Source organism: Manacus vitellinus, unplaced genomic scaffold (assembly GCF_001715985.3).
Source record: "Manacus vitellinus isolate BGI_N305 unplaced genomic scaffold, ASM171598v3 scaffold_9_pilon, whole genome shotgun sequence".
NCBI classification, from domain to species: Eukaryota; Metazoa; Chordata; class Aves; order Passeriformes; family Pipridae; genus Manacus; species Manacus vitellinus.
In genome coordinates this window covers 13,851,366-13,867,102 of record NW_021940917.1, presented here as the reverse complement: position 1 = coordinate 13,867,102, position 15,737 = coordinate 13,851,366, and the positions used below count along the sequence as shown (strand labels likewise).

Below are 15,737 nucleotides of genomic sequence, written 5' to 3'. Positions count from 1 at the left end.
AGCACTTCTGGGCAGAAAATTCCTAGAGGTGTATATAAATCTTAGAAATTTCTTGTAGTGTTTGGAAAGAGTTTCGGAATCTATAGAAAATTCAGAGGAAAATGCTTATTTTACTCTCGAATCTGCTGAAATATATTTGGATTGTATTTTTAAGATTCTTTTTGTTACAGTCTTGAACTTAAAAATTTTTGCATTTAAAAAGAAAATTACACCGCTGTTTCTAAATTGAGTGCTGAGAGGACCTTAGTATGTTTAGGAAAACAAGCTACACTGGAAGTAGCTGAAATGACCAGTTCCGCTTCCAATATTGTTAGGGAAAATATGTTTCCTGGAATTCTCTTTATCCTGCAGGAGGAAGGCAATTTCAGTCTGATTTATTTTGCTCTCTTGCAACATGTACCTTTGCAGACATGGAAGGCATCATACAGTTATGCCATCGAACGTCAACTACCGTGCCAATATCTGGGCTTTGAAAGAAGAAAATTGTTCCCACGTATTAGTGACTACTGCCTGTGGTTCCTTACGAGAGGAAATACAACCTGGTGATCTTGTCATAATTGACCAGTTCATAGACAGGTGAGTAACAGGGAGGTAAATGTCGACAAGTGGGGCCATATAATAACGTGTCCCTGTTAACTCAAGTTTTTTCAGTTCTTCTGTCAGAGAATGAGATTCATGCTAGAAGATACGATAGGAAATAGGAATGAGATTACAAAAAGTTCAGTTCTAACAGGCATAGAAGTACCAGGCTTTCAAGAATGGCCATGAATGAACTAAAGTATAGCTCCATGGGAAGAGTGTTCTTCAGAAGAAATCTCCTATTCTCAGATGTGGGGAAGATACCTGGATAAGAGCACAGGCCATTCAAATTTTATGAAGAATCTGAAGTGAGATCGAGAGGGATAAAAAAGCATAGTAGGAAAATATTTGCAGTAATGATGAGGTTTGCAGAAGAGAGGTATATGCAACACAGTAACAAAAGAGAGGAGGTTGTTTTAAAAGGAGGATAGATGCTTGCATTTTTTATTTGCTAAGAATCATAAGCAAGAAACTTTTTTTCCAAAGTCTGTGTACTCCAGACAGTCTAACTCTCCATGATAGTCTGATGTTTAAAAAAATTCAAGTGAAGCTGGGGGGAAAATAAAGTTACATTTAAAGATCACCAGCACCGCCAGTATTTCAAAAGAGGCAAATAGTTGGGGTGTTGCCAGCAAGTTAGAGAAGTTGATCCTTCTTCCCTTCTATTCCATGTTGGTGAGCCACATCTGGAGTATTGTATCCAGTCGTAGGCTCCACAGTGCAAGAGGAGCATGGGCACACTAGATATTCCGCCTCTGCTTTCTTTGTGCTTATAATTGCATGTGTTTAAATAATAAAAGATCCCTTTTTTTAAATAAATACAAAAATACTTTGTGTTCTCCCTACTTCCAAATCCAAAAATAACCACAGGTGATACTATGAACTTCAACAGTTGTTATCTTTTTGTAACAAGTACTTAGAAAAAAACCTGGAAAAATTTTTTATACCTTTGGCTCCGCTTAGTTAATTACAACATTGTTAGTCAACTGTCTACATCAGACTGATTAGGGGCTTTTGAATTCTAATATCTGCTGATATTTGCGAAGCAAAGAAGAGTAAGACTAACTTGAACGACTGAACTCAGCTGGGGAGATGCAGAAAATAGTTTCATAAAAGAAATTCTGTAACAACTGCCAATTTTAATGTTTCAATTCTCTGTGTCACATACACTATTGCAATTACTCAGTATTGTTACACTCTAAATTTTTTTGAGGGAGAGTTTTCTTCCAGTGTCCCTGAAGACACGAGCATACTGAGACTAATTTTTATACTGCCAGTGCTGGTGGGAGTTTACATTGTGTTCTTTAATTACTAATAGTTTGATAATTCAACACTACTGGAAGAAGGAGGAGGGTGATGATGCAAGTGATAGAGAGCTGTTTGTCACAGATGGAAATGATTGGTTTGTTCATTTATTTGAGTTGGATTTGCTTTCTAGAATCAGTCATAGTCAGAATTGCCAGAAAATCCTGTATTACTGTTACAAAACCAAAATGAAGGAGCAAAAGCCACCTTGCTGTCTGCTTAAAGGTGTGAATGTTGCTGCAGACCGGGGAATAGAAACTGAGAACATCTTCAAAATTGCAGTATGTGCAGCTTTGAATTTCTAAAAGCAGTAAAGGTGAAGAAGGCATGGCAAAACTGTAACAGTGCAAGGGTTTGCTTGCACTGAGTGCCAGTGTTTTCTTGAGCTTGGTACTCAAACAATTGTGCTTAAAAACATAGGTGCCCCTTTCCCAGGGAAAGAATTCCCTTTTCTCCTCCCAGGCCTGTTTGGCAGAGAGGCAGCATGAGGCTCCAGTAGGCATTCTCTGCAGAGCCCTATGCACAGGTCAGATGACCAGCAGAAGCAATGCAGCACCATCTCTTAGTAGATTGTTTGAGGTTATCAATCCAGTGTCTTCTGGTGCTGCTTCTGATTTCCCCCACTGGGGGTATCTCTGTACTCTCCCTTTGTGCTACGCTTGATCCTTCTGGATTGTGCGCTTCTACTATGAGTATCATGGCTAATTTCTAGGCAGGCACGTGGTGACTTATTCCTGTTTAATTGTGAGTAATCAGGCAGTTGTATAATATTCAATTGTGCTTTGTTGTTAAGTAACCCGTCTTCTGACAGAGGGCATGCAAATTTTTCCATAGTTAAAACTGTGAGATCTAAGGAGCAGATTGTCTTTGAAGACTGGCTGTTGAGTTCCTTATTTCTTTTTTCCTGCTGGCTCCATAAGGAGTCACTCAGGGTACATGGGGATGTCTTCAAATACCTATAATGAGAGGCAAGTACTATCATTTGTTTCTGGCTCTTGGTCTCTGTGAGAGTAAGGCAAGGAAAGGATCTGTGATTCTGTGACCTTCATTTTTTCTGCAAGAGATACAGGGGAATGGTATTCCAGCAGTTAAAATTATGTGCTGCTGCCCTGTACCTTGCAGACAGATGAGTTGGACAGATCAAGATGGTCAAGCCTTGGCTTGAGTAGAAGGGCTGGGCAAAGGATGAGAGGCTAAAAGGCCTTCCTCTCTGCCAGCCCTTATTTCATATATAGCAAGAGTCAGAAATAGAATCAAATCCACCTTTATTCTTACCATAGCCTAGCAACTTACAGACACATCATCTGGCCCATATGAAATAGCTGTGGCCTTTGCAGAGTTGCAGCCTTCAACGCAGAGGAGGAATTGTCACACTCTTAAGTGCAAACAGATGTGGTCCATTGCTCAGAGCAATTATAGGTCTTACTGTTGTTACTTATTCCCATGCAGTTTGTATGTATGGTGCTAAACATAGTAGGGTTTCCTTATAGGCCATGTAGAGATGTGTCCATTCTCTTCAAAGAACAGGGTATCTGAAAGTCCGATATTAATATTTACAATGTCTGAAATACCATAATGCAGGAGATGGATTATGGCTTTCACCAGTTCCTCCGACTCTAAATTGTTTATTAACAGACACTACAGAAAAGTGTGAAAAATCAGATACATTCTATTTGCACCTTTTCAGTATCCTGTAAAGAAAAAAACAATATCAATGTTTCCACTGATTTTAACAGTGTATCCCATTTTACATATGGTTTTAATTTGTTGATCTCTTTGCTATTTTAGAATCTCATTTTTAAGGCTGCCCTATTATTTATTTTTTTCCCAAACCTACTTTAACATATAACTTGTGTTTTAAACCTTTTTTTAAAAATATTTGCTAACTTGTATGGGGGGCTGTTGTAAACAGTATTAGCAGTAGATGTTTTGTATTTTAACTGTGGGTTGAATTTGGCTGTTGTCTTAATTTTCTCCTGTAAAGTACAATATGTAATACACTGCAAAGAAGAAGGAAATGTCTCAAAGAGTTTTGTTCCAGAGGGTTTGTGCCATCCAATTGGCTGGGTTAGCTTGAGGTGGTGCATTTGAAGGTAAAGTGATATTGGGCAACAGTTCCGTGTGTTCCAAAATGGCATGCTGGATGGTAATTTCTGCAGCATGTTTGGCCATTTGCATGCAAGGAAACAATTTCTCAATTGAAAGAAAAGAGAAAAAGGATTCTCCTACTGGGAAGCTGCCAGTGCTGGATGGGCATAATCTTTCTGAGAACAAGAAGACAACCTGTTGCCAAATTTTTCTAGTTGAATTCAGACCTCTTTTGTGCAGGAAGCTGTTCCTATAAATTCCCATCCTTTCAATGTAAGAATGCAATGATATGAACAAGTTCTACTTTGACTAGCCTTGTGGTAATTCAGACTTTATTTCTTGCCTTCTTGAAAGCTTACTGTGCTCTTTTTTTTGGAGGTTACATGCCTCACTATTAAATTAGCTGACTGTTTTTGGGTAGAATTGCAACATAATGTGGTGAACATAGCTGAGGAACATTGTGAAAATACTGAGGAACAAATAAGCATTTCAGCGTCCTGTTAACAGAAGATTTTCTGTAATTATTTGATAATGCACTCCTGGAGTAACACTTTTATAGTCTTGAGCTCAATTCTGAGGGTTTGAACAGAGGCAAAACAGGATTATAGGTGGTCATTAAGATCATACTGATTTTTCCACCCACCTCCCAGGGATGCTGTGATTTTTGATTTGTAGAAATTTCTTGCTTTCTCTTTTGTTTTATTTCTGTTCTTCTCTCTAAGCATGTTACTGTTTTTCTAGGACAACTAAAAGACATTGTACTTTATATGATGGGCAACATTCCAGTCTTCCAGGAGTATGTCACATTCCGATGGCAGAGCCATTCTGCACCAAAACCAGAGAGGTTAGTGAATTTTGTAGTAGTATTTAGAAATGTTATTTTTATGGCACTTTTTTGTGATATATTAGTCTAATTGTGTGTTCTTAGAATATAGTCACAATATGCACCTTTTTGTCCTGTTTCTCCGATATGTCAATGTATTAAGGACAAATGTAACATTTGGAAGACATGGGATGTAAAAGATCTTGTATCTGTCTTTCTGAGGGAAGTATCCAGAAGATGTCAGTTGGCAACCTAGATTTCCTCAGAGTCTTAATAAATGGAGAAAAGATCTTTATTTATCAGGTAACCGGCCAAGAGAGCAATGAAGTAAACAAAGCAGTTAGGATTAGGAATTGGTTCCATTTTGTTCTGAATAAAGCTACACCTATGGTAGAGGCACTCCGCATACTTAATACAAATATTCAAATAAATAGTACTTTAGCATTTGCAGAAATTACAGTATAGCATTTGTAGGTTTGTGCATTGTAGAGCTGGGTGATGGTGGAGAGTGAAGGCTTAGGATGTTAAACGTGAAAACAAGCCAAATTGCAGTAACCTTTTATTCTTAACTTTTGCTTTCAGTTTTGTCACTTCAGGATTTTCAGGGTTCATAACCACTTAGACTTGGGATTTTCAGGGTTCATAACCACTTAGACTTGGGAGTGTGAAACACTTCTCTGTTTTTCAGCGCCTTTATAAGCTTCTGGGAGGGCTGTATCTGTAATTAAATATGTCACCTTAGTGTATTCTTAGAGTTGAGGAAAAAGGAAGGTGAAGGTTGAACTTCATATTTTGTGCTATTGTTGAATGCTCTGATCAGAAGCTGCAAGGAGGTATGTTCTTCAGGGGAACAGGAGTACTTACAAAATCAGTCATATCAATCTAACAGACTTGCTGTCTGCAAGCAAGACAGAGCTTAGTTGTGAAGCAAGTGGCACAATCTATACCCAGAGAACATCTGTACTACTGATCTGTTCTGCTTTTGTCACCAATTCACTTCAATGTCCTTATGGGCTATTTCTGTTAATTGGCCACACTGTGGTTTAGAAATAGCCACTGGCAAGTCCACACTGGGAATTGAGATGTTTTACAATGAACTAAAGATATTTCAAGTCTCATGAGGAAACAAACCACTGCATATTAAACATATGCGTGCGTTTGACCTTCTTCTCTTGAGCTGCAAATTGTACACTTTGCATTTTTCTTGCAAAAAGGAATCTAGTCACATGCTCTTACCAAAGGTTTGTTGGCATAGAGTTGCTTTCTAACTGTGAGCATGGTGTCATGTCACAACAGATACAAGGAGTTTATTAAGAAATTGATTGAAAACAGTGTTATTTCTGAAGTGATTGGCAGCACTTCACACTGTCTTTCACTTTAAAAAAAAAGTAAGTACTCATGCATAAGGCATTTCCTGGGCTTGCAGGAGACATACACCTAAACTAGTTGTCTTTCAGCTGTTAACTCGCTAGAGACAATGTTATTTAGGTATTACAGTTTTTGAGAAGCCAGCAGAGAAATGCACCTTTTCAAACAGAGAAAAAACATTTAGGTACTTCCCAGTCTCACATGTGATCATAATCTCATTAGCCTGTGCATTCTAATCAGTCTAACAGATGTTTTAAAGGACATGTGGTTTTGAACTCCTTGTGAGGCTGAGAAGGAATATTTTTACTTCATTTGAAATACCAGCCGAAAGTGACTTAAACTTTTTCCATTAAACTATCCCTGAAAATAGTTGGAATAATTTCAGCCCAATGCAGGGGAATTTCATAGATAAATGCAATAATAATGAAGTCCGAACTCTGAATGTAACAGTCTATTTAAGGAATTTTACATCAAAACATCTGAAAACTTTATATTATATTGCATTTTTGCAAATTCATTAAAATACTCTGGTTTAGTTGGTTTATGCACTGTAAATTAAATAAGCATCTGAACAGAGTTATCTTTTCCTCCAGTTGTAAAGTTTTGAATACCACAGAGTGCCTTGGTTATTAGTGCTTTCAGAAACTGAGGCTCAATGCAGCATCTTATAGGCAGTAAAACTGGAACTTTGTAAAGTGTTTTGGGAAAGTACTGCTCAACTGTAGTTTAAGTCAAGTCACAATTCAAGTTGTCTATTGATTTATTAACAATATGTAATAATTGGCATTCAGTTAAACATAGATTCAGAATTAACATCAGCAATGAACCAAAATATTAGGTGTGATTAATATTAGATTAACTTACAGCACAGAATTAATCATAGAATGTTAAGAGGTTGGAATGCACCTTAAACATCATCTAGTTCCATCTCCCCTCCCATGGGCAGCGATATCTCCTACTAGACCAGGTTGCTCAAGGCCTTTTCCAACCTTGCCTTGAATACTGCCAGGGTTGGGACATCCACAACCTCCCTGGGTAACCTGTTCAGTGTCTCACCACCCTCATAGTAAAAAGTTTCTTCTTAATATGTAACCTAAATTTCGCCTCTTTCAATTTGTACCCATTACTCCTTGTTCTGTCACTACAGTTCCTGACAAAGGGTCCCTCTCTGGCTTCCCTGTAGGCCCCTTCAGATACTGGAAGGTTGCTGTGAGGTCTCCATGCAGCCTTCTCTTCTCCAGGCTGAACAGCCTCAACTTTCTCAGCCTGTCTTTGTAGAGGAGGTGCTCCAGTCCTCTTATCAACTTCGTGGCACTTCTCTGGACTTGCTCCAACAGTTCCATGTCCTTCTTGTCTTGGGGACACCCAGAACTGTTTGCAGTACTGCAGGTGGAGTCTCACAAGAGCTGAGTAGAGGGGTAGAATTGTCTCCCTCGACCTGCTGGCCACGTTCCTTTTGGTGCAGCCCAGGATTCCATTGGCTTTCTGGGCTGCCAGTGCACATCTCTGGGTCATGTTGAGTTTTTCATCAGCCATCACCCCCAAGTCCTTCTCACAGGGCTGCTCTCAGTCACTTCTCTGTCCAGCCTGTAGCTGTGTCTGGGACTGCCCGAACGCAGGTGCAGCACCTTGCACTCAGTCTTGTTGAACTTCAGGTTTGTGTCTGCCCACCTCTCAAGTGTGTCAAGGTCCCTCTGGGTGGCATCCCTTCCCTCCACCTTGTCAGCTGCATCACACAGCTTGGTGTGTCAGTGAACTTGCTGAGGGTGCCCTCAATCCCACTATCTGTGTCACTGACAAAGATGTTGAACTGTATCAGCTCCAGTACCGACCCCTGAGGGACACAACTCATCACTGGTCTCCGTGTGCACAATGACCCATTGACCACAACTCTTCAAAACATAAATTTCCTATTACTGTTCTCACTAGCTCAACTCCACAATGTGATAATGTAGTGCTCAGTGGACCACTTCCACCATTCTGTTTGCAGTGTAAGCACAGTCTAAATATGCAAAAAAATCCTGTTTTCCAGTCTTAGTCTGCACTGAAAGCAGTAATCCAGATGATACCAACAAAATCAAATGAGTTCAAGTTCGTTCCTGTTGGTCAGACTGTTAATTTCCCTTGTTGGGTGGGGAAATCTAAACTGATCCTTGGTTTTGGACAGCTGTAGCCATATGAAGTTTGACTGCTTTGCATAAAGCTAACTTCTTTTCTATATAAGATTTTGAGGGGATGCAAAAGCACTGCAGGAAGGGCATTATTTCCTTTTCGCGATGTTGGCATGTTTTGCAGGTTCTTATTGAGACTGCCAAGAAGCTGGGGCTCCAGTGTCATTCCAAGGGGACAGTGGTCACAATCGAAGGCCCACGTTTCAGTTCTCGAGCAGAAAGCTGTATGTTTCGCAGCTGGGGAGCTGATGTTATCAACATGACCACAGTGCCTGAAGTGATTCTTGCGAAGGAAGCTGGAATGAGTTATGCTAGTATTGCCATGGCAACAGATTATGACTGCTGGAAGGAACACGAAGAAGCAGTGAGTAAAACTTCTTTCCTCTGGTCTTGTCATCAGGGATTTGAATGAGAATGTGGTTTTGGTAAGAGATGACATATTGAACTAAATCTGTTCTTGCCTACATCAGTATCCCTGAGGTATTCATGATGTATGATTGTGAAAGTAAGAACAGAGTCAGTCGTTGCTCTCTTTTGTTTTCACAAACTTGCCTCAATACTAGCAAACATTTTGTTTCCTCTTGTCTGAATCAGGTGGTCTTTGAGTATGAAGCTCATGAACTCTGTCTTGTATTTGATCTGGTGTTTTTTCTTTTGCAGCTCTGTGCAAAACAGCACGTATGCCTTAGTTCTCCTGTTTGTGTACAATACACAAATATACACCATACACACACAGAGGAAAGGTGTTCTTACTGTCTAAAAAGACATTGTAAGGCTTCACCTTTATACTTATGAGTTAAATTTATTTGGTTGTTAAAAACGTGTGCCATCAAAATTGAGAGACGTCATTCAGTTTTATTGTATTTCTAGGTTTCAGTGGATAAAGTTTTAAAGACACTGAAAGGAAATGCAAATAAGGCTACTAGCATACTCCTTACTGCTATACCTCAGATAGGTTCGATGGAATGGACCAACACCCTGCACACCCTGAAAGTAAGTACACTCATGAGGCTGATGAGTGCAAGAAACAGTGTATGTGTGTAAATACATAACACAGGTGTATGGTATAGAGTGTTTCTGCTTAAATCACAATGTTTCAGAGTAGATGCTTCAAGAAACCAAATCCATCCAAGATGGGCAAACATTTTACAAGATTGTTGCAAGCTTTATTGCGAAGATCTAGCTTCAGTTTTACAAGAAGTTTTACCAAAGGTTAAAAAAAATGGTTAGCTATATATGGTTGATGAAGTGTTATCCTTCATAGCACAAGTAAGATACAGATATATGTGAGTATCCAAATGAAAAACCTGATCTTAGCTCAATGGAGAGTCAAGTGGAAAAGACTGAACCAAACCAAAAGCATTGTGCTCACTTTAATATGTAGAAGAAGAGTCTGTTACAAGAAATAGGTAATAACCAGTTTGAAATTGTTTGGAAGTGTGTTCTCCCACAGGTTTCAAATCCACAGTGTGTGGAAAAAAAAAAAAACGACAAAGAAAAACATTTCAAAACATATTGGCAAGGGAATTTTTAGGCAGAATTTTTCTTAGGCAAGGTTTACTTATGTATTGTGTATTTCCTCTGTTTCACAAGCATGCTTGAGATTCATTTGTGGCTGTAGCAAAGAGGGAAAAAACAATGTTTAAATGGTTTGGATGTCTATCCAACTTCTCAACAAGCGTTTTTTGATGAATAGCTACTTCCAAGAGTACAAGAGCTTATAGTGTGAGCATAACTGAGGATTATGTTGAGGTGGTGTGGGAGGTAGAGAAAGATAACTGGAATGTGAAAGAAAGTAGACAAAAGTGGGCCACAAGGATCTCTCTTGGTGGAAGCAGCAGCTGTCTGAAAAGGAGGAAACCTATTGAGGAAACTTCTGAGAGAATCCAGTCTGATAACCTCCGTTAGGTTCTTTCTTCCTCTTTTCCAAAAATCACTGTGTTGTCTGAAATTTGAATGGGTAAGAAAGATGAACACAGGCATAAGTCATGTCTTCACATACCTGAAAGTGTGTCCCTGAAATTCAGTAGTCAGCAGAACTGGATGTGCTGTAAAAATCTTCCATGATTTCTGATAGGAATCAAATTTTGGGGTTTGTTTACAGTATGGTTCTCTTGTCACTGACTCTCATCTCTAGTTTAGTCAGTGTCCTAAAGGAAAGACATATGAAGCAAAATTCACCTCAGACACTTTTGAGCATACATGACCAGGTCAGGTTCATGGATGTCCAGCCCAAATCCTTGAAATTAGTCTTTTGTTGATTCTTCACTGAAAAACCTACTTTTTATTGGGAGTGACTGAATTATGATTCTTCCTCACCTCATTATCTGAACCAGTTATATTAATGTCCCCTCTATATATATTTGGGAGAGGTGACTGACTTTTTCCCTTTCCTCTCTGCATTCTTTAGAAAGCTGTGTCATGTATGGATAAGGGAAGGAACAGAATCAGTATTCCTTCTCCTCTCTAATCCACAGAAAACATTTTCAGAGGATGGGGCTGCTATCTTTAAAAGAGATGCCTAGCTATACAGCAAAACTCAGAGTTTGAACAAATAGTCTAAAACATATGCTAGGTTTTCCTTAACTACTTTTTCATACTGACATGCAAGGAAATGGTTCCCAATTATATAATGCTGTGAAAGTACTGAGGGATTTGCCCCCATTTCTGGCAGATGTACTTCAGTGAGCAGTGTCCTCTTGCATTCCTTTGCATGATTGTCTTGAATCTTCATCAGAAGTGAAAGAGAGCTGTCACTACATGTGCGGGATTCCCCTTTAATGAACACCAGCCCTTCTTTCAGTTCATTGTATAATGTTTCTTCCAGCTCAGTCCCTGAAGTACTATTTGCCAAGGGAAGAAAATACGAGGCACCAGAGGAAGGGTCACTCCATCCTAATGTAGCTTCTTAAACCCTTTTTCTCTTAAACATCTAGTGCTGCCTCATTATCAATGATGAATAATGAGGTAGTTTCACTTGAGATTGACAATTCTTATGGTTTTTTTGCTCTTTGCAGATAGTGGCTTGGTTTGAGTGATAGTATACTGAGAAAGGGAGTTTATCTGATGGCATTTGAAGAACTGGAAACAGAAAGTAGGTATTGGCAGTGGGGATTGAAATTTCTGTCAAGAGCGTAGGAGTCACAACTGTTTATGATTTAACACAACCAAGTAGTCTGGAAAAGTGACAAAATTCTAAAGCTCCAAAGGCTTTGGAGGCTTACTCTGATTTTATGTAGGAAAATCAGAAAAGGCTAAAAATCTTCCTTTTTGGGGAATGAAATGATGGTAAAGTAGATGAAGGGTTGATCCTAGGCTTCTGGGTTAATGAATTAGAGAGACAATTTTGCAATGCAGCAAAGAGAGAAATATATGTATGTGGTTCTGTACAAATGTGTAGGTGAACCATAAAGAGTTTAAAAATCTATTTTCTTGTAGTGTACTTCTGTATATTTTACACTGGGAGTTTTGAAGGTCACATGGTGAGGTTTTTTTAACTGATCTGTTCCAGAGGTACCTTTTCCTAGAGCTTGAAGGCAGCACGTCTTGCATGTCCTGTGGTAATGTGTTAAGGAACACAGACAAGGATCAAGCTGAATAAGACTGCAGCTGGTACACTACTGTCACTGACAGCCTGTATCCAGTATGCAGCTGGGTATCTCAAGTGGGCATTTGCCAATGTCTGTTTCTAGTGTTGGGGAAGCATGTAAAATGATAAAGCTCTGCATGGACACAAGAGCTTTTCCTTTCCGAGCTCTGTAATCTGGCTGCTATGACTGAAGGAACTTCACCAGGCAGGAGAAATTATGCTGCCAGTCTCTTTGCCCACCTGCATTTCTCTCTCTCCTTACGTGGAGGTATGCATCCCACCTGTACACACATGCATTGGTGTGACCTCTGAATCTCACAGTAGCCTTTAGGAAAGACTGCAGTGTTGAAGCAAAATCTCCAAGGGCTGTTTTTCTACTAAAGGTCCCTTCTCTTTCATGTGTCTTTTCATCTGTGATATGCCAGTGAGTTTAGGCATAATTTGAAAGTTACTAATTTTCTTACTGCTTAAGATGTCTTTAGACCAATATTTCCTGGCTCTTGCTGTAAAGAGGTCATTCTCCAGTCTCAGGTTAAAGCCCTTACTCTTTCAGAACAGGGTACTACCATGTGATATTTATGTCATGGATGAAGAAACACAGATCGTACTGGTGATCACAGTGGTCCAAGTGATTTCTGGCTGGTATCAGGGAAATTTCTGGATCGGATGCTTCAGTCATGGGTGATATACAGCTTGATATGCTGCTCACAGAGAAGAGTTGTGTAGTGAGGTGATAATTACTGGCAGTTGTTGCTGTAATGCTCATGAAATAGTGGTGTTGGACATCCTATGGGGAGCAAGAAAGGCAGTTAGCAGAGTACAGGTGCTGGAGTTCAGTTAAACGTACTTGGTTTTAACCAATGAAGTTGTAGGTATCATCTCATGGAAGGCAGCTCTGAAGAGGCAAGGAGATCCAGAAATTAGGCAGGTCCTTAAGGGCAGCATTCTCCAAGTACAGGACTGATCCAAAGAAAGACCAGTCAGGAAACTGAATTGACTGAACAGGAAACAGAGCTCTGTGTGAAAACGCAACATTCAAGGGTTGGAAGCAGAGACAAGCTACAAAGAAGGAATAGAAAAGCAAGAGCAGGCATGCTAGGAATTCTTTCAATAAAACCAAAGTTTGTCTATAGATGACACTTGGAAGAGATGCCAAAGGCAACAAGAACTTAACCCACTGCATTGATACCAAAAGCTTATCATGTAAAACATGGTCTTATTGCTGAAGACAGTAAATGAATTTTGGTGACAGCAGACAATTTCAAATGGGAACTGATATAGTAGATTCCTTTTTGTCTTTGCTAGGAAAGGTACTGGTTAGAGAGGAAAAAATTGTCCTGTTGAAAAGAATTTTAGCTCATAACTGGGAACTGAGCTCTGTACCTTTCTTACAACAACATTCAACACCATAAGGATCAGAAGAGAATCTGAATTACAATAATAAAAGGGATGTCCTGTGGAAACTGATTTTTCTTACAAGCTGGTTGCAAGCAAATCAGCTTGTGGTAAGTTGTCAGAGCTTTTGTGAGTGCTTCTCAGGTAAATTTCTTGTCTCTGTGAGGAAACCTGCTGATGCTACCTGCCTTTTTTTGAACTTCTGTACTAGCCTTTGTGAAATGGTATTTGGCAGACCTTTGCTACAAGGCATAATGCTGTATTTTGAGAGTTGTGGTAAGTCAATACTGTGGAATAGTTTAGATAGGGTAAGGTATCTGTAGATACCGTATGTATGTGTTTTGACATACTTCATCATTGACTCACTTGGGCATTTATGTTTGGTAGGTTGAAGGGCATAAAGCTTAATATTTTTCAGTCATTTTTTCTGCTCTGTCACAAGCTGAAACTGATGTTCCTAAGGTAGTCATGTAGAACTGTAATCTTGTAAATATGTTTGAATAATTTTCCTCCTCAAAAAATATCTCAGTGAAATCAGTGAATGTACTTATGTGACCAGAGTAAACTGGCTCAGGTGAATAAGGCAGAGGGGAAAAATTCCTCAAGGCTTTGCTTCAGCTGTAGTTGCACTGGTCTGCACATGCAGTGGTACTTGCAGGCTAAGGACCTCTCACAAAAGCTGAGATTGAAGTGTTTCTCAGGTCCTGCCATTGAATGTGGCTAATGACAAAGTTGCCTCTCCCTACATAACATGAGTATTGATTGCATTCACTCCCAGTGAGTGCACCTTTAGAGAAAGATTTCTTTTCTGAATGGCTGTACTTTCAAACTGATGAAAAATCACATAGAAGTGAAGAAAAGCAAGCTGCACAATTTTTCATTTGTATCGTGTGAGCCCAAAGTCCATAATTTAGTGTTTCTGCAATATGGTTGTTTTTCTCAATACCAATCAGCGTGTCACATAGGTTTTCAAAAGTTGTAGTGACAGCTCCATGTGTGGGTATGCCCATCTTGTAATTCTTTTAAATTCTGTGGTTTAGAAGAAGTTGGAGATAACTATGCACAGGTAAGGAGTTACACCTATTTGTAATCCAAATGGAAGCTATGTAGTCTACTTTTACATTGAAAAGTAATTCCACCTGCACTGGCAGAAGCAGCATTCATCTACTGTGACTTTGTATTTCAGACAACAGTGCAGTGTTCAGTCATCCTGCCAAAGCAGTAACAACCTGGATGAATCTTGGAGTGCTTACAAGGAAGAATGGATCACTTGTGAACTTCCAGAGGTTATAATATCTCCAAAAATTGTTACGAGCATAAAAGAACGGACTAGATGTTAACCAGTGATAATATGTAAGGCCACTGTTAAAATCTTTATCAGTTTGATAATGTATAAGATGGTTAAAATTAGCTATTGAGTATGTTTTCAACTCTTGTAACAAACGTGGATAGAGCCTTCCTAAATCTTCGTTCGCGAAGCCTAGCCATGATGATGTTTTCAACTAGAAATAGCTTTACTGTCAAGCTGGATCAGACAGTGGCTGAAGAACAAAAGTCAGTATGCTCTATTCAGTGGTACCTTTTAATTGATGGTAGAAATTAAAGTCTAGGTAATACTCTTGTTGCAGTTTCATAAAATAAGGTAAAAAAATAAAGCAGATTCACAGATAGGCTATTTGTGTTGCTGTTTCTACCTCCCATCTTTTCCTTAAATACAGCAAGTGATTATAATTCACTTCTGAAACGTAGCAGAAAAACTGAGCAAACCATATCAAATAAAAATTATGCTATTTTTATACATTATCCTTATTTTTAATTCTGTTTATTTCTTTTTAAAGAAGTGTATTTGTTTGTGTGCTAGAAGATATGATTTAATAATTGTGGTGGTTCTGTCACAGCAGCAGTTGTGTAATTAATTAATGTTCTCGTTGAAAAAATTGAGGTGATGCCTAAGCCAGATTTGTGCCTAAAGATGTACTTATGTGACTTACAGAACTGTACATAAAAGTACTTTGGTGCCAGTGTCCCAGTATGCTGGCCATTTTCTGCTTCACTGAACAACTCCAAATTTAGTTTCTGTATTAAGTGATTAATGTGCTCCAGTGCTTTGAATGTATGCATTTCAAATTTTTAAATATAATTTTACTTTAATAAAATAACCTGCTGCTTCTTGTCTAGTAAATAAATTAAATGGTTGTCCAAGCTGTGTGCAAATTGGGGTTTGTTTATTTACTTCTAGTCCTTAGTCCGTGAATTTTGTTTATCTCACAATGACTTTTGCCATTCATGGAACAGGTTGGTGGTGATACCTTATAAGCACTGCTTTTAGAAAGACCACTTTTTAGAAACACTGTGCTGCTCAGAACTTTAGGTTCTAAGTTCCTGAACAACAGGGATTGATGAGACAGAAGTGGATTAG

The 15,737-nt window shown here is 39.0% G+C and overlaps 1 protein-coding gene across 1 annotated transcript in view; it reads left to right on the top strand.

Moving 5' to 3' along the window:
• The window catches only part of MTAP (methylthioadenosine phosphorylase), a gene marked incomplete at its 5' end in the record, with an annotated part of 28,134 nt that extends 12,602 nt beyond the window's left edge, over nt 1-15,532 (top strand). Inside the window, 5 exons of the mRNA XM_029965452.1 lie at nt 409-576; nt 4,714-4,816; nt 8,459-8,698; nt 9,205-9,327; nt 14,505-15,532. Coding sequence (XP_029821312.1) covers nt 409-576; nt 4,714-4,816; nt 8,459-8,698; nt 9,205-9,327; nt 14,505-14,543 — 673 coding nt within the window. The remainder of the gene's footprint in view (nt 1-408; nt 577-4,713; nt 4,817-8,458; nt 8,699-9,204; nt 9,328-14,504) is intronic.
• Nucleotides 15,533-15,737: the final 205 nt, after the last annotated feature.